The sequence below is a fragment of the Epinephelus lanceolatus genome, chromosome 17, assembly GCF_041903045.1.
Source record: "Epinephelus lanceolatus isolate andai-2023 chromosome 17, ASM4190304v1, whole genome shotgun sequence".
NCBI lineage: Eukaryota > Metazoa > Chordata > Actinopteri > Perciformes > Serranidae > Epinephelus > Epinephelus lanceolatus.
The window spans coordinates 36,649,811-36,670,762 of record NC_135750.1 but is presented as its reverse complement, the minus strand read 5'-3'; the positions used below and the strand labels follow the sequence as shown (position 1 = coordinate 36,670,762).

At 40.4% G+C, this 20,952-nt stretch overlaps 2 protein-coding genes across 2 annotated transcripts in view; both read right to left on the bottom strand.

The window, feature by feature from the left end:
* Positions 1–16,247, bottom strand: part of LOC144458438 (protocadherin Fat 4-like) — a 34,280-nt gene extending 18,033 nt beyond the window's left edge. The window contains exons 1-10 of the mRNA XM_078160938.1: positions 15,419–16,247; positions 15,144–15,299; positions 13,719–13,866; positions 12,209–12,381; positions 11,083–11,193; positions 6,671–6,793; positions 6,396–6,551; positions 4,971–5,118; positions 3,461–3,633; positions 2,305–2,445 (exon numbers count right to left, since the gene is read on the bottom strand). Coding sequence (XP_078017064.1) covers positions 2,305–2,445; positions 3,461–3,633; positions 4,971–5,118; positions 6,396–6,551; positions 6,671–6,793; positions 11,083–11,193; positions 12,209–12,381; positions 13,719–13,866; positions 15,144–15,299; positions 15,419–15,571 — 1,482 coding nt within the window. The 5' untranslated portion in view covers positions 15,572–16,247. The remainder of the gene's footprint in view (positions 1–2,304; positions 2,446–3,460; positions 3,634–4,970; positions 5,119–6,395; positions 6,552–6,670; positions 6,794–11,082; positions 11,194–12,208; positions 12,382–13,718; positions 13,867–15,143; positions 15,300–15,418) is intronic.
* Positions 16,248–19,745: 3,498 nt separating this feature from the next.
* The window catches only part of LOC144458437 (protocadherin Fat 4-like), a 38,007-nt gene continuing 36,800 nt past the window's right edge, over positions 19,746–20,952 (bottom strand). The window contains exon 21 of the mRNA XM_078160937.1: positions 19,746–19,941. Within this exon, the coding sequence (XP_078017063.1) occupies positions 19,798–19,941 (144 nt within the window). The 3' untranslated portion in view covers positions 19,746–19,797. The remainder of the gene's footprint in view (positions 19,942–20,952) is intronic.

The window sequence follows — 20,952 nt, the reverse complement described above, 5'->3', positions numbered from 1 at the left end:
TGCCAATTCATAGCATCCAAGTAGCCACTAAGATATGCTGAATATTTGTTGATTTAATTTTCATTAAAAAACACACAGGACCATAACAGAGTGGACCTTACACCAGTGAGCAACAACACATTTCATTAAAGAAAAGAAATTTAATTAAGATTCACATGAACATTTGACATTTGATAATGAACATAAACATTTCTAATCATTATTTAACAACATTAATAACAACATTAATTATTAACATTACCATTTAAACCTCTGTGTAATCCCCTGTTTTCAGCTCAGTCATGGTTTTGCTGGAGAATTTAAGTGCCTTGGCACGCCCTGCAAAAGTACTGTCCAGAGATATACATCACAGCCTGTTTCACAAAGCAGCAACCCAGGTGTTTTCCTAAGACATGCCACACTGTATTCTCCAGCTGGAAGGACCTCCTATTTAGAGGCTGTGGCTCCCTCATAAGGCACACAATCTGGTCATCTCTGTTCCAACTAATATCATCTCGTGGACTTGGCCAGTAGAACTTGTTGGTCCCATTCTTGTAAATGCATTTCACATCATCTTCAACATCCAGGATGATTTTTGGGTAGGGTTCATCATCATAGTTCACAATGCACCACTGTCCAATGTCGTCTTTCATGATGACTTCAGGCCGGGATGGTTCTTCGGAGCAATTTGGACTTACCTTTTCTCCCAGGCTCAATTCCTTCAGCCTTTAGCTGGGACAATCCAATACACCTCTGTCTTTCTGGCATTGAGAAGTTATGTCCATCTATCTATCCATCCATCCATCCATCCATCCATCCGCTTATCCAGGCTGGGTCGCAGGGACAGCAGGCCGAGCAAAGCACCTCAGACATCCCTCTCCCCAGCAATGCTTTCCAGCTCCTCCTGCGGAACCCCAAGGCGTTCCCAGGCCAGATGAGATATGTAATCCCTCCAGCATGCTCTGGGTCTGCCCCGAGCCCTCCTACCAGTGGGACATCCCGGAATACCTCCAGCGGGAGGCACCTAGGAGGCATCCTGATCAGATGCCCAAACCACCTCAACTAACCCCTTTCGACGTGAAGGAGCAGCGGCTTCACTCCGAGCTCCCTCCGGATGTCCAAGCTCCTCAGCCTATGTCTAAGGCTAAGCCCAGCCACCCTGCATCATCAAGCAGTTGAGTTCATTACTTCCCTGCACAGCTATGGGATTTTCTGTTTGATGTTTTTCACTTAAAGTCTCCCACAGACTGTGAGATTTTTACAATCTTATAAGTTTAGTGCAAGATACACTGTGGGACATGGATCTAATAAACTTGGGCAGGACATCAAGTCTGATGTATGGAGACTGTACGATGACAATGCCTACTGACTACGACGTAGGCCATTGACGTCAATACACAAGAACAAAACGTGCGCCATCCATTCACTCCGCTGAAGTGGTAAGAGAAAAATGAAAACAAACATGAATCGAGCCCTTGCTATAGTGGCATTTATGTGTGTTTAAAAAAAAGTCTGAAGAAGAAGAGGAGGAGAATGTGGACATGGTCGTGGCTGGGGAAAAGAGGCTAACTTGGCATGCCGATTTTGGAAGTTTGAAGTTTGTATTTATTAGTATCTACTAGCCTTTAGCAATCACCAGCGTTTAACGTTAGTGTTATTTCATGCTGCATTTCTTTGGTTGGTTAGTAGACATAGGTTATCACAGCAGTCACACTGTGAGATGGTCATCTCAAATTTATGACACTGTCAGAATTTAAGACCGTGACAACAACCATGAACCTCTCACTGTGCGATGTAGGACCACCGTTTTAGAGCCATGACCAAAGATATTACCACGTTTTTTCATGTTGCTCATTTGCAATTGTTGGTCATGTTGCTCATGTTGCTCATCTATTGCTCAGCAATTTTGGGCTGTCTGGGGGCACAGTCTATATCAAGCTTAAGTTAGGCCAACATGTGCTTAAAACTCACCTCCCCATATCAAACAGATCTCTTAGTGTAAGATTTGTCATCACATGTGAAATGTATTGTTAAAGATGTAAAGATAATGCAAGAGTAGTCTTTATTGCATACAACCTACTACATTACCAAAAAATGATTATGCAAAGCTGTTATTGCCAAAAAGTTGGATGAATTGGCGGTTCATACATTGTCACCTTTAAAGCCATTACTTAAAAAAACACTGACTATTGTTCCTTCTACAGCCCCATGAACACTACTCTGAAGCTGGACACATCTGCTGTGCCTAGTTATGGATGCGAAGCTATGATTGGAGAACTGCTTCACTGGGGAGGTGTTAAGTAAGTAATTTTCCAGTCACAATTACACTGTACTTACAGAGTGCTGAGTGAAGGCCGGAGCATTGTCGTTCCTATCTGTGACAGTAAGGATCACTTTTGCTTCTCCAATCCACCCTTCTCCCATCATGTCTGCTGCTTGTACCACTAGAGTGTAATTTGGGTATTTCTGTTAGAAGAGACACACAATGAGTTTAACTCATCAACTGGAAGACTTTTTGTTGTCATTAACAGACTCAGTCAATCCATTCAGAAACTTTAAATAGCTGAAAAACTAATGACATCCCCATTAGCCCCGGCTGGTGTAATGTCACATGATGATTCCTTCTGTCGTTCTAAATATTGGCTCCAGCTAAGAGTGGTATTGTAACTTACCCTGTGGGATGTCAATCTATATGCAACAAACATTTTGCTTGATTAACAATCCAAACTGTAAGCTGAAGCTAACTAAGCTATGCAAAGCCTGGTTTTGATATTAAAGATTAAATGATGACCTTACCTGGTTAATCTATCAAATAGGTGTCAATATCACAATATTTCACTTCTGGCCATTCAGTGGGATCATATCCCCACTACTGAGGTAGACCGACAATATTGACTTTGAGACTTTTTCTCTCTGGTAGACACAGGGTGTTACAACAATCATTTGACAGCTGAATTCCAATGTTTTTAGCTAGCTACAGGCCTTTTTTTAGTGTTTCAGTCCGCTGTGGCACTAACTGTTTTCCCCTGTAGTTGGTGTGGTACGACACGCTGCGCTCTGTCTCTATGGGATGTTTTGTTTTCTGCCTATGCTAACCAATTTCCCAAACCTGTGGTTTTGCATCAATGTATTTCAATTTGTCACTTATGTATTGATTTCCAGATATGTTTCATTTAATCTTTCCAACCCTACCTGTCATGATCAGCCAATAGCAGATGGCTATATAAACTCTTCCATGACAGCTCCCTAATCAAATGTGTGAGAGCCTGATCAGTAGTTTCATACTTATGTTACATATCTACAATTACAGTTTTCCTATACAGGTCACTTTGGGTTCACACAATAAACAAATCAGCTTCTCGGTTGGTGTTGATGCACTTGTTGCTTGCCTCCAGAGGTTGCTTGTTTGAAATAAAGATTATTTCAATAGTTGGGTAGGAAAGCACACTAAGACAGATGAAATATGTTTTAGAAACCTCACCTCTCTGTCTAGCCCACTAGCATTAACTCTGATGACTCCAGTGACTGGGTTGATGACAAACAGGGAGTCACTAGGCAATGTTGGCTCCTGGCTTCTAATACTGTAGCGGATATCTGAGTTGTCAGTATCTGGCTGGTCAAGATCTGTGGCCACAACCTGAATCACCTCAAAACCTGGAGAGAGAGAAGTCAGAAGTGAAAACTAAGTACAGAGCTTTGTCAAAGTATTCAGAGCACTTCATCATTAAAGAGGTGATTTACAAAATAAAGCTGGGCCATACAGGGCTAATAGTAGGCTATTTTTCTTTCCAACCTTAAAATACGACTGTTGATTGTGGTGTATAGTGGTGTGTTGTGGCACTGAAATGATCCTATTGTGGTATGACACAGTATAAAGAACGGATGAATGGAAAGTGGGTTGCAGCTGAAGGCAGCGCAGCTGCGTCTGGTGGAATTGTCCTTTCCAGGTCTCTTACAGTCAAGATGGCATCAAAAAACAAGCATTTATTCATCTTGCATCATGCCTAACTTTAGTGGCTCATAGCATATGAGGTATGAGATCAATCTGAAGATGCTCCAGTTCAAAATGAGACCACACTTTTCTATGGATGTCAGTGTGAGCCACGACAAAGGCCAAAATGTGGCCTGCAACAGCTGAGACAATTGCTGGAGTTGCTTTTTGTTTCATGCTTTTGCTTTTGTTTGTTGATAACTTGCGGCTCTTACCGGCCTGTTAAGAAGAGTGTCGAGTCAGCAGTCAATGACACTATAAAACTATAAATCAAACAGGTTTTTCAACAACTGTGAATTACACAACCATGAGAGGTCCTTAAGCATGCAGTCACAAAATAATAAAAAAATATATATATACAAATATTAGGCTGATTGGTCTAGTAGGACGCACGCATGCATGCACGCGTATGCACGCACGCACACATGCATGCACCAATTGTGCCATCTGAAACTACAGTTCTCTACACAGAATTGCCCATTTAACAGTATGCTATTGACTGGGACAGTGTCGAAAACCCCATTAAAACAAAGATAAAAGGGATGTGAATTTTTAAAATTCTGGCATTCTTTTAAAAATGTTTATAACCATAATATTATTCACTCCAGAACACTATGTCATTTTGCTTTCCATTGTGGTTCGCTGCAAGGGTGTTGAATATGGTGTGGCACACCCCCGGACATGATGTCATAGCCACAGAACCTATATTTTTTTAATCACTTACTTGCTTATGAAGAGCTCGGAGTTGATTTTTGGTATTGGAAATATATACCAACACAAGATAAAAATGATGATGCTTAACTGTCCCACTTAACCAGTATTCATTCCTTCCCCCTCCCCACTGTGTTGGAGCAAGTCCTGGATTTCTGTTTTCTCTATATAAAAGTTTTAGGTCAAACAGTAGAAGTTCTATCTGCTCTTTTGTCCTGTGAAAGTGAAACATACTGTTGAACGCTAACAAACATCTTTTTCAGGTTAAAATGACATCTACTGACAGTACCTATTGGTGAGGCCTCAGCAACTTCTCCTTGGAAGGTGTCTTGAGTGAAAGCAGGTTTGTTGTCATTCTGGTCAACTACTATCACTACAATATCCACAGGCTCCTCAGCAATTTCTGAACTGTCCTGATACGTAGCATGTGCCTGAAACTGCATGCAACAAACACATTTTTATTATAACACATGCAAGAATAATCCATGCAGGTGCTTTCATGTCACATCACTAGCACTCACATGGGTGAAATAATACACAATCCTGCCACTGGTTTTACACCAAATCACTGATTTATCTGTCTATTTGTTCTTCCTAAAGAAGAAAACTATGCCATAGTGAAACTACAGACTGCACTGGGCATTGTGATCCTACAGGTCTATACAATCTCCCATCAGTTTAGAAAATAGTGGACATTCTATTTCCTGACAATGACTAAATAACAGGTCTCTTTGCAGAGTTGGGCATGGACCATACATAATGATAGGTTACTGACGTGGAAGGTGTGGGTACAGTATCACCCTGTCACCAACTGATGGTTTGTTTTTACTTAAAATGAAAGGCTTTGAAGTTAATCAAGTTTAGTTTTGTATGTGTTTCTGAGAGTCAGATAATTTTATGTAATATAACAGTAATAATCCTGGCATCTTAATGATCAAGAAAAACAGGGAAATTTAAACATGACTGAGTCATGCAAGAAAATGAGAATTACAATAGTCTGAAATCACATACAGGAGCCTCATGTATGGTGAGCACAACATTGTGACACAAGATACGCATTTAGCCATAGTTTGGATATTTGATATTTTTGGGACATAATGGAACATGATGTGAGGCTTCTTTGGACATTTGCTTTTCAGGTGTGGAAATGTATTTTTTTTTTGTATTATATGAATTGAAGTCAACATAGCCACTGTTACCTGAAAGAGCAAATTACGAACAGGTGAATGTTTGATACAATCTTCAAATCACTCCTCAAAACCCACCTTTTCAAATCCGCTTTTAACCTTTAACATTAGCTTTTCGTTCTCTGTTCCTCATGTGCCCTCCTTTTCTTTGTTTTGCACTATGCTTTTGCACCTTGTTGTTTTATATTGTCCTTGTCTTCTGTTTATCTCTTTGCACTTACATGTATGTACTTCTTTTCTTTGGTTTTAAATGTAAAGCATCTTTGAGAGCTGTAAAAGCGCTGTATAAATACAGTGTATTATTATTATTATTATTAAGTATAGCTTTAAAGACATGCTGAAAAGTTGCCTAAACATTCTGAATAAACATCTGTGAGTGTGCTGATTAGTACAAATTAATGTGTAGTAATATGAAGCTCTTTTATGTTTAACTCTGATTCTAAACAAAGTCCAGGTGACTTTATGCTTAATCCTGAGATGTGAACAAAGAGTGTTTGTATAAAACTGACATCAGACGGGATGCTTACCGTGTACTTGTCTTGTTCCTCTCTGTCCAGTGACTGTGTGAGATACAGATTACCAGTATCTCTGTCCATTGTGAAAAGGCCAATACGGCCCTCATCAACTCCTGGACCAGTGATGGTGTGATAGATCTTCTTTATTTTCTTCTCATCAGAGTAGACCTGGACAAAACACACCACGGAGTTCAATGACTGCAGTGGAAGCTGACATGTCATTCTTTGCAGAAACATATATGCAAAATACAATTCAGTGTCAGACTCTCAGGCTTAGTTCCTCTTACCTGAGCTACTTTCATGGGGTAAGGTCCTCTGTCATTTTCAACAACACGGATAGGGGGAATAACCGAGTCTCTCTTCCTCCGTCTCAGCCCTTTACTAGACACTGGGAAATGCAGGGTGGGTGCCTGTGGATGGGTTGCACTCTGAAAGAACATGCATATTTGTAGCCAGTTATAGTGCAACAGACACTAGACATTGGTCTCTCACTGCTCTAAGATGCTGCATCAGTAAAGTTACAATGGCAATGCATACATATTTGATCATGTTACTTGAAAAAAAATCAAATCCTTTAAAAATGTTTTGGAAAGCAGAAAGTCAGTGCCTCTGCACCCTCATGCATTCCATTGAAAACCGCCTCCCAGCTCGTTCATTGGCCAGGAGTTCTGCTGTCCTTGACCCTCACATGTCGCTTTATGTGATCAGCATGGCAGAGGTCAACCAGGCACTTGACCAGGTGTGCTACTCATGATTGTCTGTGGAAATGTTTTAAAAATTAAGTTTTTGGGAAATACTGAGCATACGACAGGATAAATGAAACTTGGATAATACTGCTTGAGTTGTGTGAGAGTTTGCAAATGGATGTTTTGATATAGTTTTGCTGTTGTATAAACACAGTCCCCATCACTACAATTCATCAAGAAATGTCTCAGTTTGTGGTTTCTTCCTTTACTGTGGAGCCATGCAAGAAAAACAGTGTTCTTCACAATCCAGGATCACATGTGATGATGATATAGAAATGATCACTTTGGGGCATTCTGGGGATGAAGTATTCTTTAAAGACTAACTCTTGTGCAATGACGATAAAGTCTATTCTAACTACACCCCAATTCTACTAGAACCCTCCCTCTCAGCATGTCAAGAAAAATGCAACAGAGGACAGAGGATTGAAAAGCATGGATATCATCGTAGAGCTGGTAGTTAGGGCTAACAAGCGAGCAGCTGATGTTGGACTCCAGGCGAGCGACTGTGGCTCAGGAGTTGCAGGTGGCACCTCATATAGTAGCCTCAGCCAACCGTGTATGAACGTCTGTGTGAATGGGTGAATGCAGGTGTAAAAAGCTCTTTGAGTGTTTGGAAGACTAGACAGGCACAAAACAAAGTCCATGTTAAATTCCACTTATCATTACCATATCTCCAATGGTAAGACAGATAATCTGGTGGAGCTTTGAAAGTCACCACAAGTACTATTATGGCTCCTTTCCCTTTGAGAGAGTCACTGTGTGGGTACCTGCGTTGCAGCTCCACGACAAGATGTGTGTGTCTCTGTGGGGAGTGTCACTGCATAGCTATAGCCCTTGTTCATCAGCCCCACATATCTAAAACTCTGAATAAGATCTTTCAGTTTGGGTTAATTTTGCTTTTAATAGACTGTTGACTGTTAACAGGTAACCAACCGGTTAATTTTTAAGAAAAAAAAGTGAAATACAACAGGCCTTTCTTTTCTGTCTAGCACTCAACTCAGTGAGCTTTAGCGCTGCATGTCAAAGCACTTTTCAGTGGTAAAATTTGAATGTTTTGTGATGTATGTCTTGCATTTTATTTTACTTTCTGTTTGCTTTGAGAACAGACAGCCATCCAGCCAGGTTAGCATGTAGAAACATAGTCCCCATTGCTCAACCTCTGGTCTCCACTGGTAAGCTAACATTAGCCCTGGCTAGCTGATCAGTCTTGCCTGTTGGGTTATTCCTACTATTCGTTGCCATTTCAGCCTTGTTTAATTCCATCAAAATATATACAATTTTACATGATATTATTATTTTTATCTAAATTAGGGCCTGTTAAACTAAAACATATTTGTCCAGCTTGCATGTGACAGAGACCAAATGTCCACCTTATTACAGGACATTCCCATCCCTTTTAAAATGTGTTTTGAATGCACACATAGCATTATAATATTCATATTTTCTAAGAGTTAAAATATCCCTTACTTTGTCCTTGAAATATTTTATACAAGTACTCACAAACAACCATTACTTTGAAAAAAGTCTCTAGTTTAAGGCACAATCTAATTTCAACACATTTCTTTCCAAGTTAAAGGGAATTTCAATGGAATTGGTCCCATATTTAAATGATTTCATTTTGCCAATTCATAGCATCCAAGTAGCCACTAAGATATGCTGAATATTTGTTGATTTAATTTTCATTAAAAAACACACAGGACCATAACAGAGTGGACCTTACACCAGTGAGCAACAACACATTTCATTAAAGAAAAGAAATTTAATTAAGATTCACATGAACATTTGACATTTGATAATGAACATAAACATTTCTAATCATTATTTAACAACATTAATAACAACATTAATTATTAACATTACCATTTAAACCTCTGTGTAATCCCCTGTTTTCAGCTCAGTCATGGTTTTGCTGGAGAATTTAAGTGCCTTGGCACGCCCTGCAAAAGTACTGTCCAGAGATATACATCACAGCCTGTTTCACAAAGCAGCAACCCAGGTGTTTTCCTAAGACATGCCACACTGTATTCTCCAGCTGGAAGGACCTCCTATTTAGAGGCTGTGGCTCCCTCATAAGGCACACAATCTGGTCATCTCTGTTCCAACTAATATCATCTCGTGGACTTGGCCAGTAGAACTTGTTGGTCCCATTCTTGTAAATGCATTTCACATCATCTTCAACATCCAGGATGATTTTTGGGTAGGGTTCATCATCATAGTTCACAATGCACCACTGTCCAATGTCGTCTTTCATGATGACTTCAGGCCGGGATGGTTCTTCGGAGCAATTTGGACTTACCTTTTCTCCCAGGCTCAATTCCTTCAGCCTTTAGCTGGGACAATCCAATACACCTCTGTCTTTCTGGCATTGAGAAGTTATGTCCATCTATCTATCCATCCATCCATCCATCCATCCATCCGCTTATCCAGGCTGGGTCGCAGGGACAGCAGGCCGAGCAAAGCACCTCAGACATCCCTCTCCCCAGCAATGCTTTCCAGCTCCTCCTGCGGAACCCCAAGGCGTTCCCAGGCCAGATGAGATATGTAATCCCTCCAGCATGCTCTGGGTCTGCCCCGAGCCCTCCTACCAGTGGGACATCCCGGAATACCTCCAGCGGGAGGCACCTAGGAGGCATCCTGATCAGATGCCCAAACCACCTCAACTAACCCCTTTCGACGTGAAGGAGCAGCGGCTTCACTCCGAGCTCCCTCCGGATGTCCAAGCTCCTCAGCCTATGTCTAAGGCTAAGCCCAGCCACCCTGCATCATCAAGCAGTTGAGTTCATTACTTCCCTGCACAGCTATGGGATTTTCTGTTTGATGTTTTTCACTTAAAGTCTCCCACAGACTGTGAGATTTTTACAATCTTATAAGTTTAGTGCAAGATACACTGTGGGACATGGATCTAATAAACTTGGGCAGGACATCAAGTCTGATGTATGGAGACTGTACGATGACAATGCCTACTGACTACGACGTAGGCCATTGACGTCAATACACAAGAACAAAACGTGCGCCATCCATTCACTCCGCTGAAGTGGTAAGAGAAAAATGAAAACAAACATGAATCGAGCCCTTGCTATAGTGGCATTTATGTGTGTTTAAAAAAAAGTCTGAAGAAGAAGAGGAGGAGAATGTGGACATGGTCGTGGCTGGGGAAAAGAGGCTAACTTGGCATGCCGATTTTGGAAGTTTGAAGTTTGTATTTATTAGTATCTACTAGCCTTTAGCAATCACCAGCGTTTAACGTTAGTGTTATTTCATGCTGCATTTCTTTGGTTGGTTAGTAGACATAGGTTATCACAGCAGTCACACTGTGAGATGGTCATCTCAAATTTATGACACTGTCAGAATTTAAGACCGTGACAACAACCATGAACCTCTCACTGTGCGATGTAGGACCACCGTTTTAGAGCCATGACCAAAGATATTACCACGTTTTTTCATGTTGCTCATTTGCAATTGTTGGTCATGTTGCTCATGTTGCTCATCTATTGCTCAGCAATTTTGGGCTGTCTGGGGGCACAGTCTATATCAAGCTTAAGTTAGGCCAACATGTGCTTAAAACTCACCTCCCCATATCAAACAGATCTCTTAGTGTAAGATTTGTCATCACATGTGAAATGTATTGTTAAAGATGTAAAGATAATGCAAGAGTAGTCTTTATTGCATACAACCTACTACATTACCAAAAAATGATTATGCAAAGCTGTTATTGCCAAAAAGTTGGATGAATTGGCGGTTCATACATTGTCACCTTTAAAGCCATTACTTAAAAAAACACTGACTATTGTTCCTTCTACAGCCCCATGAACACTACTCTGAAGCTGGACACATCTGCTGTGCCTAGTTATGGATGCGAAGCTATGATTGGAGAACTGCTTCACTGGGGAGGTGTTAAGTAAGTAATTTTCCAGTCACAATTACACTGTACTTACAGAGTGCTGAGTGAAGGCCGGAGCATTGTCGTTCCTATCTGTGACAGTAAGGATCACTTTTGCTTCTCCAATCCACCCTTCTCCCATCATGTCTGCTGCTTGTACCACTAGAGTGTAATTTGGGTATTTCTGTTAGAAGAGACACACAATGAGTTTAACTCATCAACTGGAAGACTTTTTGTTGTCATTAACAGACTCAGTCAATCCATTCAGAAACTTTAAATAGCTGAAAAACTAATGACATCCCCATTAGCCCCGGCTGGTGTAATGTCACATGATGATTCCTTCTGTCGTTCTAAATATTGGCTCCAGCTAAGAGTGGTATTGTAACTTACCCTGTGGGATGTCAATCTATATGCAACAAACATTTTGCTTGATTAACAATCCAAACTGTAAGCTGAAGCTAACTAAGCTATGCAAAGCCTGGTTTTGATATTAAAGATTAAATGATGACCTTACCTGGTTAATCTATCAAATAGGTGTCAATATCACAATATTTCACTTCTGGCCATTCAGTGGGATCATATCCCCACTACTGAGGTAGACCGACAATATTGACTTTGAGACTTTTTCTCTCTGGTAGACACAGGGTGTTACAACAATCATTTGACAGCTGAATTCCAATGTTTTTAGCTAGCTACAGGCCTTTTTTTAGTGTTTCAGTCCGCTGTGGCACTAACTGTTTTCCCCTGTAGTTGGTGTGGTACGACACGCTGCGCTCTGTCTCTATGGGATGTTTTGTTTTCTGCCTATGCTAACCAATTTCCCAAACCTGTGGTTTTGCATCAATGTATTTCAATTTGTCACTTATGTATTGATTTCCAGATATGTTTCATTTAATCTTTCCAACCCTACCTGTCATGATCAGCCAATAGCAGATGGCTATATAAACTCTTCCATGACAGCTCCCTAATCAAATGTGTGAGAGCCTGATCAGTAGTTTCATACTTATGTTACATATCTACAATTACAGTTTTCCTATACAGGTCACTTTGGGTTCACACAATAAACAAATCAGCTTCTCGGTTGGTGTTGATGCACTTGTTGCTTGCCTCCAGAGGTTGCTTGTTTGAAATAAAGATTATTTCAATAGTTGGGTAGGAAAGCACACTAAGACAGATGAAATATGTTTTAGAAACCTCACCTCTCTGTCTAGCCCACTAGCATTAACTCTGATGACTCCAGTGACTGGGTTGATGACAAACAGGGAGTCACTAGGCAATGTTGGCTCCTGGCTTCTAATACTGTAGCGGATATCTGAGTTGTCAGTATCTGGCTGGTCAAGATCTGTGGCCACAACCTGAATCACCTCAAAACCTGGAGAGAGAGAAGTCAGAAGTGAAAACTAAGTACAGAGCTTTGTCAAAGTATTCAGAGCACTTCATCATTAAAGAGGTGATTTACAAAATAAAGCTGGGCCATACAGGGCTAATAGTAGGCTATTTTTCTTTCCAACCTTAAAATACGACTGTTGATTGTGGTGTATAGTGGTGTGTTGTGGCACTGAAATGATCCTATTGTGGTATGACACAGTATAAAGAACGGATGAATGGAAAGTGGGTTGCAGCTGAAGGCAGCGCAGCTGCGTCTGGTGGAATTGTCCTTTCCAGGTCTCTTACAGTCAAGATGGCATCAAAAAACAAGCATTTATTCATCTTGCATCATGCCTAACTTTAGTGGCTCATAGCATATGAGGTATGAGATCAATCTGAAGATGCTCCAGTTCAAAATGAGACCACACTTTTCTATGGATGTCAGTGTGAGCCACGACAAAGGCCAAAATGTGGCCTGCAACAGCTGAGACAATTGCTGGAGTTGCTTTTTGTTTCATGCTTTTGCTTTTGTTTGTTGATAACTTGCGGCTCTTACCGGCCTGTTAAGAAGAGTGTCGAGTCAGCAGTCAATGACACTATAAAACTATAAATCAAACAGGTTTTTCAACAACTGTGAATTACACAACCATGAGAGGTCCTTAAGCATGCAGTCACAAAATAATAAAAAAATATATATATACAAATATTAGGCTGATTGGTCTAGTAGGACGCACGCATGCATGCACGCGTATGCACGCACGCACACATGCATGCACCAATTGTGCCATCTGAAACTACAGTTCTCTACACAGAATTGCCCATTTAACAGTATGCTATTGACTGGGACAGTGTCGAAAACCCCATTAAAACAAAGATAAAAGGGATGTGAATTTTTAAAATTCTGGCATTCTTTTAAAAATGTTTATAACCATAATATTATTCACTCCAGAACACTATGTCATTTTGCTTTCCATTGTGGTTCGCTGCAAGGGTGTTGAATATGGTGTGGCACACCCCCGGACATGATGTCATAGCCACAGAACCTATATTTTTTTAATCACTTACTTGCTTATGAAGAGCTCGGAGTTGATTTTTGGTATTGGAAATATATACCAACACAAGATAAAAATGATGATGCTTAACTGTCCCACTTAACCAGTATTCATTCCTTCCCCCTCCCCACTGTGTTGGAGCAAGTCCTGGATTTCTGTTTTCTCTATATAAAAGTTTTAGGTCAAACAGTAGAAGTTCTATCTGCTCTTTTGTCCTGTGAAAGTGAAACATACTGTTGAACGCTAACAAACATCTTTTTCAGGTTAAAATGACATCTACTGACAGTACCTATTGGTGAGGCCTCAGCAACTTCTCCTTGGAAGGTGTCTTGAGTGAAAGCAGGTTTGTTGTCATTCTGGTCAACTACTATCACTACAATATCCACAGGCTCCTCAGCAATTTCTGAACTGTCCTGATACGTAGCATGTGCCTGAAACTGCATGCAACAAACACATTTTTATTATAACACATGCAAGAATAATCCATGCAGGTGCTTTCATGTCACATCACTAGCACTCACATGGGTGAAATAATACACAATCCTGCCACTGGTTTTACACCAAATCACTGATTTATCTGTCTATTTGTTCTTCCTAAAGAAGAAAACTATGCCATAGTGAAACTACAGACTGCACTGGGCATTGTGATCCTACAGGTCTATACAATCTCCCATCAGTTTAGAAAATAGTGGACATTCTATTTCCTGACAATGACTAAATAACAGGTCTCTTTGCAGAGTTGGGCATGGACCATACATAATGATAGGTTACTGACGTGGAAGGTGTGGGTACAGTATCACCCTGTCACCAACTGATGGTTTGTTTTTACTTAAAATGAAAGGCTTTGAAGTTAATCAAGTTTAGTTTTGTATGTGTTTCTGAGAGTCAGATAATTTTATGTAATATAACAGTAATAATCCTGGCATCTTAATGATCAAGAAAAACAGGGAAATTTAAACATGACTGAGTCATGCAAGAAAATGAGAATTACAATAGTCTGAAATCACATACAGGAGCCTCATGTATGGTGAGCACAACATTGTGACACAAGATACGCATTTAGCCATAGTTTGGATATTTGATATTTTTGGGACATAATGGAACATGATGTGAGGCTTCTTTGGACATTTGCTTTTCAGGTGTGGAAATGTATTTTTTTTTTGTATTATATGAATTGAAGTCAACATAGCCACTGTTACCTGAAAGAGCAAATTACGAACAGGTGAATGTTTGATACAATCTTCAAATCACTCCTCAAAACCCACCTTTTCAAATCCGCTTTTAACCTTTAACATTAGCTTTTCGTTCTCTGTTCCTCATGTGCCCTCCTTTTCTTTGTTTTGCACTATGCTTTTGCACCTTGTTGTTTTATATTGTCCTTGTCTTCTGTTTATCTCTTTGCACTTACATGTATGTACTTCTTTTCTTTGGTTTTAAATGTAAAGCATCTTTGAGAGCTGTAAAAGCGCTGTATAAATACAGTGTATTATTATTATTATTATTAAGTATAGCTTTAAAGACATGCTGAAAAGTTGCCTAAACATTCTGAATAAACATCTGTGAGTGTGCTGATTAGTACAAATTAATGTGTAGTAATATGAAGCTCTTTTATGTTTAACTCTGATTCTAAACAAAGTCCAGGTGACTTTATGTTTAATCCTGAGATGTGAACAAAGAGTGTTTGTATAAAACTGACATCAGACGGGATGCTTACCGTGTACTTGTCTTGTTCCTCTCTGTCCAGTGACTGTGTGAGATACAGATTACCAGTATCTCTGTCCATTGTGAAAAGGCCAATACGGCCCTCATCAACTCCTGGACCAGTGATGGTGTGATAGATCTTCTTTATTTTCTTCTCATCAGAGTAGACCTGGACAAAACACACCACGGAGTTCAATGACTGCAGTGGAAGCTGACATGTCATTCTTTGCAGAAACATATATGCAAAATACAATTCAGTGTCAGACTCTCAGGCTTAGTTCCTCTTACCTGAGCTACTTTCATGGGGTAAGGTCCTCTGTCATTTTCAACAACACGGATAGGGGGAATAACCGAGTCTCTCTTCCTCCGTCTCAGCCCTTTACTAGACACTGGGAAATGCAGGGTGGGTGCCTGTGGATGGGTTGCACTCTGAAAGAACATGCATATTTGTAGCCAGTTATAGTGCAACAGACACTAGACATTGGTCTCTCACTGCTCTAAGATGCTGCATCAGTAAAGTTACAATGGCAATGCATACATATTTGATCATGTTACTTGAAAAAAAATCAAATCCTTTAAAAATGTTTTGGAAAGCAGAAAGTCAGTGCCTCTGCACCCTCATGCATTCCATTGAAAACCGCCTCCCAGCTCGTTCATTGGCCAGGAGTTCTGCTGTCCTTGACCCTCACATGTCGCTTTATGTGATCAGCATGGCAGAGGTCAACCAGGCACTTGACCAGGTGTGCTACTCATGATTGTCTGTGGAAATGTTTTAAAAATTAAGTTTTTGGGAAATACTGAGCATACGACAGGATAAATGAAACTTGGATAATACTGCTTGAGTTGTGTGAGAGTTTGCAAATGGATGTTTTGATATAGTTTTGCTGTTGTATAAACACAGTCCCCATCACTACAATTCATCAAGAAATGTCTCAGTTTGTGGTTTCTTCCTTTACTGTGGAGCCATGCAAGAAAAACAGTGTTCTTCACAATCCAGGATCACATGTGATGATGATATAGAAATGATCACTTTGGGGCATTCTGGGGATGAAGTATTCTTTAAAGACTAACTCTTGTGCAATGACGATAAAGTCTATTCTAACTACACCCCAATTCTACTAGAACCCTCCCTCTCAGCATGTCAAGAAAAATGCAACAGAGGACAGAGGAGTGAAAAGCATGGATATCATCGTAGAGCTGGTAGTTAGGGCTAACAAGCGAGCAGCTGATGTTGGACTCCAGGCGAGCGACTGTGGCTCAGGAGTTGCAGGTGGCACCTCATATAGTAGCCTCAGCCAACCGTGTATGAACGTCTGTGTGAATGGGTGAATGCAGGTGTAAAAAGCTCTTTGAGTGTTTGGAAGACTAGACAGGCACAAAACAAAGTCCATGTTAAATTCCACTTATCATTACCATATCTCCAATGGTAAGACAGATAATCTGGTGGAGCTTTGAAAGTCACCACAAGTACCATTATGGCTCCTTTCCCTTTGAGAGAGTCACTGTGTGGGTACCTGTGTTGCAGCTCCACGACAAGATGTGTGTGTCTCTGTGGGGAGTGTCACTGCATAGCTATAGCCCTTGTTCATCAGCCCCACATATCTAAAACTCTGAATAAGGTCTTTCAGTTTGGGTTAATTTTGCTTTTAATAGACCGTTGACTGTTAACAGGTAACCAACTGGTTAATTTTTAAGAAAAAAAAGTGAAATACAACAGGCCTTTCTTTTCTGTCTAGCACTCAACTCAGTGAGCTTTAGCGCTGCATGTCAAAGCACTTTTCAGTGGTAAAATTTGAATGTTTTGTGATGTATGTCTTGCATTTTATTTTACTTTCTGTTTGCTTTGAGAACAGACAGCCATCCAGCCAGGTTAGCATGTAGAAACATAGTCCCCATTGCTCAACCTCTGGTCTCCACTGGTAAGCTAACATTAGCCCTGGCTAGCTGATCAGTCTTGCCTGTTGGGTTATTCCTACTATTCGTTGCCATTTCAGCCTTGTTTAATTCCATCAAAATATATACAATTTTACATGATATTATTATTTTTATCTAAATTAGGGCCTGTTAAACTAAAACATATTTGTCCAGCTTGCATGTGACAGAGACCAAATGTCCACCTTATTACAGGACATTCCCATCCCTTTTAAAATGTGTTTTGAATGCACACATAGCATTATAATATTCATATTTTCTAAGAGTTAAAATGTCCCTTACTTTGTCCTTGAAATATTTTATACAAGTACTCACAAACAACCATTACTTTGAAAAAAGTCTCTAGTTTAAGGCACAATCTAATTTCAACACATTTCTTTCCAAGTTAAAGGGAATTTCAATGGAATTGGTCCCATATTTAAATGATTTCATTTTGCCAATTCATAGCATCCAAGTAGCCACTAAGATATGCTGAATATTTGTTGATTTAATTTTCATTAAAAAACACACAGGACCATAACAGAGTGGACCTTACACCAGTGAGCAACAACACATTTCATTAAAGAAAAGAAATTTAATTAAGATTCACATGAACATTTGACATTTGATAATGAACATAAACATTTCTAATCATTATTTAACAACATTAATAACAACATTAATTATTAACATTACCATTTAAACCTCTGTGTAATCCCCTGTTTTCAGCTCAGTCATGGTTTTGCTGGAGAATTTAAGTGCCTTGGCACGCCCTGCAAAAGTGCTGTCCAGAGATATACATCACAGCCTGTTTCACAAAGCAGCAACCCAGGTGTTTTCCTAAGACATGCCACACTGTATTCTCCAGCTGGAAGGACCTCCTATTTAGAGGCTGTGGCTCCCTCATAAGGCACACAATCTGGTCATCTCTGTTCCAACTAATATCATCTCGTGGACTTGGCCAGTAGAACTTGTTGGTCCCATTCTTGTAAATGCATTTCACATCATCTTCAACATCCAGGATGATTTTTGGGTAGGGTTCATCATCATAGTTCACAATGCACCACTGTCCAATGTCGTCTTTCATGATGACTTCAGGCCGGGATGGTTCTTCGGAGCAATTTGGACTTACCTTTTCTCCCAGGCTCAATTCCTTCAGCCTTTAGCTGGGACAATCCAATACACCTCTGTCTTTCTGGCATTGAGAAGTTATGTCCATCTATCTATCCATCCATCCATCCATCCATCCATCCGCTTATCCAGGCTGGGTCGCAGGGACAGCAGGCCGAGCAAAGCACCTCAGACATCCCTCTCCCCAGCAATGCTTTCCAGCTCCTCCTGCGGAACCCCAAGGCGTTCCCAGGCCAGATGAGATATGTAATCCCTCCAGCATGCTCTGGGTCTGCCCCGAGCCCTCCTACCAGTGGGACATCCCGGAATACCTCCAGCGGGAGGCACCTAGGAGGCATCCTGATCAGATGCCCAAACCACCTCAACTAACCCCTTTCGACGTGAAGGAGCAGCGGCTTCACTCCGAGCTCCCTCCGGATGTCCAAGCTCCTCAGCCTATGTCTAAGGCTAAGCCCAGCCACCCTGCATCATCAAGCAGTTGAGTTCATTACTTCCCTGCACAGCTATGGGATTTTCTGTTTGATGTTTTTCACTTAAAGTCTCCCACAGACTGTGAGATTTTTACAATCTTATAAGTTTAGTGCAAGATACACTGTGGGACATGGATCTAATAAACTTGGGCAGGACATCAAGTCTGATGTATGGAGACTGTACGATGACAATGCCTACTGACTACGACGTAGGCCATTGACGTCAATACACAAGAACAAAACGTGCGCCATCCATTCACTCCGCTGAAGTGGTAAGAGAAAAATGAAAACAAACATGAATCGAGCCCTTGCTATAGTGGCATTTATGTGTGTTTAAAAAAAAGTCTGAAGAAGAAGAGGAGGAGAATGTGGACATGGTCGTGGCTGGGGAAAAGAGGCTAACTTGGCATGCCGATTTTGGAAGTTTGAAGTTTGTATTTATTAGTATCTACTAGCCTTTAGCAATCACCAGCGTTTAACGTTAGTGTTATTTCATGCTGCATTTCTTTGGTTGGTTAGTAGACATAGGTTATCACAGCAGTCACACTGTGAGATGGTCATCTCAAATTTATGACACTGTCAGAATTTAAGACCGTGACAGCAACCATGAACCTCTCACTGTGCGATGTAGGACCACCGTTTTAGAGCCATGACCAAAGATATTACCACGTTTTTTCATGTTGCTCATCTGCAATTGTTGGTCATGTTGCTCATGTTGCTCATCTATTGCTCAGCAATTTTGGGCTGTCTGGGGGCACAGTCTATATCAGGCTTAAGTTAGGCCAACATGTGCTTAAAACTCACCTCCCCATATCAAACAGATCTCTTAGTGTAAGATTTGTCATCACATGTGAAATGTATTGTTAAAGATGTAAAGATAATGCAAGAGTAGTCTTTATTGCATACAACCTACTACATTACCAAAAAATGATTATGCAAAGCTGTTATTGCCAAAAAGTTGGATGAATTGGCGGTTCATACATTGTCACCTTTAAAGCCATTACTTAAAAAAACACTGACTATTGTTCCTTCTACAGCCCCATGAATACTACTCTGAAGCTGGACGCATCTGCTGTGCCTAGTTATGGATGCGAAGCTATGATTGGAGAACTGCTTCACTGGGGAGGTGTTAAGTAAGTAATTTTCCAGTCACAATTACACTGTACTTACAGAGTGCTGAGTGAAGGCCGGAGCATTGTCGTTCCTATCTGTGACAGTAAGGATCACTTTTGCTTCTCCAATCCACCCTTCTCCCATCATGTCTGCTGCTTGTACCACTAGAGTGTAATTTGGGTATTTCTGTTAGAAGAGACACACAATGAGTTTAACTCATCAACTGGAAGACTTTTTGTTGTCATTAACAGACTCAGTCAATCCATTCAGAAACTTTAAATAGCTGAAAAACTAATGACATCCCCATTAGCCCCGGCTGGTGTAATGTCACATGATGATTCCTTCTGTCGTTCTAAATATTGGCTCCAGCTAAGAGTGGTATTGTAACTTACCCTGTGGGATGTCAATCTATATGCAACAAACATTTTGCTTGATTAACAATCCAAACTGTAAGCTGAAGCTAACTAAGCTATGCAAAGCCTGGTTTTGATATTAAAGATTAAATGATGACCTTACCTGGTTATTCTATCAAATAGGTGTCAATATCACAATATTTCACTTCTGGCCATTCAGTGGGATCATATCCCCACTACTGAGGTAGACCGACAATATTGACTTTGAGACTTTTTCTCTCTGGTAGACACAGGGTGTTACAACAATCATTTGACAGCTGAATTCCAATGTTTTTAGCTAGCTACAGGCCTTTTTTTAGTGTTTCAGTCCGCTGTGGCACTAACTGTTTTCCCCTGTAGTTGGTGTGGTACGACACGCTGCGCTCTGTCTCTATGGGATGTTTTGTTTTCTGCCTATGCTAACCAATTTCCCAAACCTGTGGTTTTGCATCAGTGTATTTCAATTTGTCACTTATGTATTGATTTCCAGATATGTTTCATTTAATCTTTCCAACCCTACCTGTCATGATCAGCCAATAGCAGATGGCTATATAAACTCTTCCATGACAGCTCCCTAATCAAATGTGTGAGAGCCTGATCAGTAGTTTCATACTTATGTTACATATCTACAATTACAGTTTTCCTATACAGGTCACTTTGGGTTCACACAATAAACAAATCAGCTTCTCGGTTGGTGTTGATGCACTTGTTGCTTGCCTCCAGAGGTTGCTTGTTTGAAATAAAGATTATTTCAATAGTTGGGTAGGAAAGCACACTAAGACAGATGAAATATGTTTTAGAAACC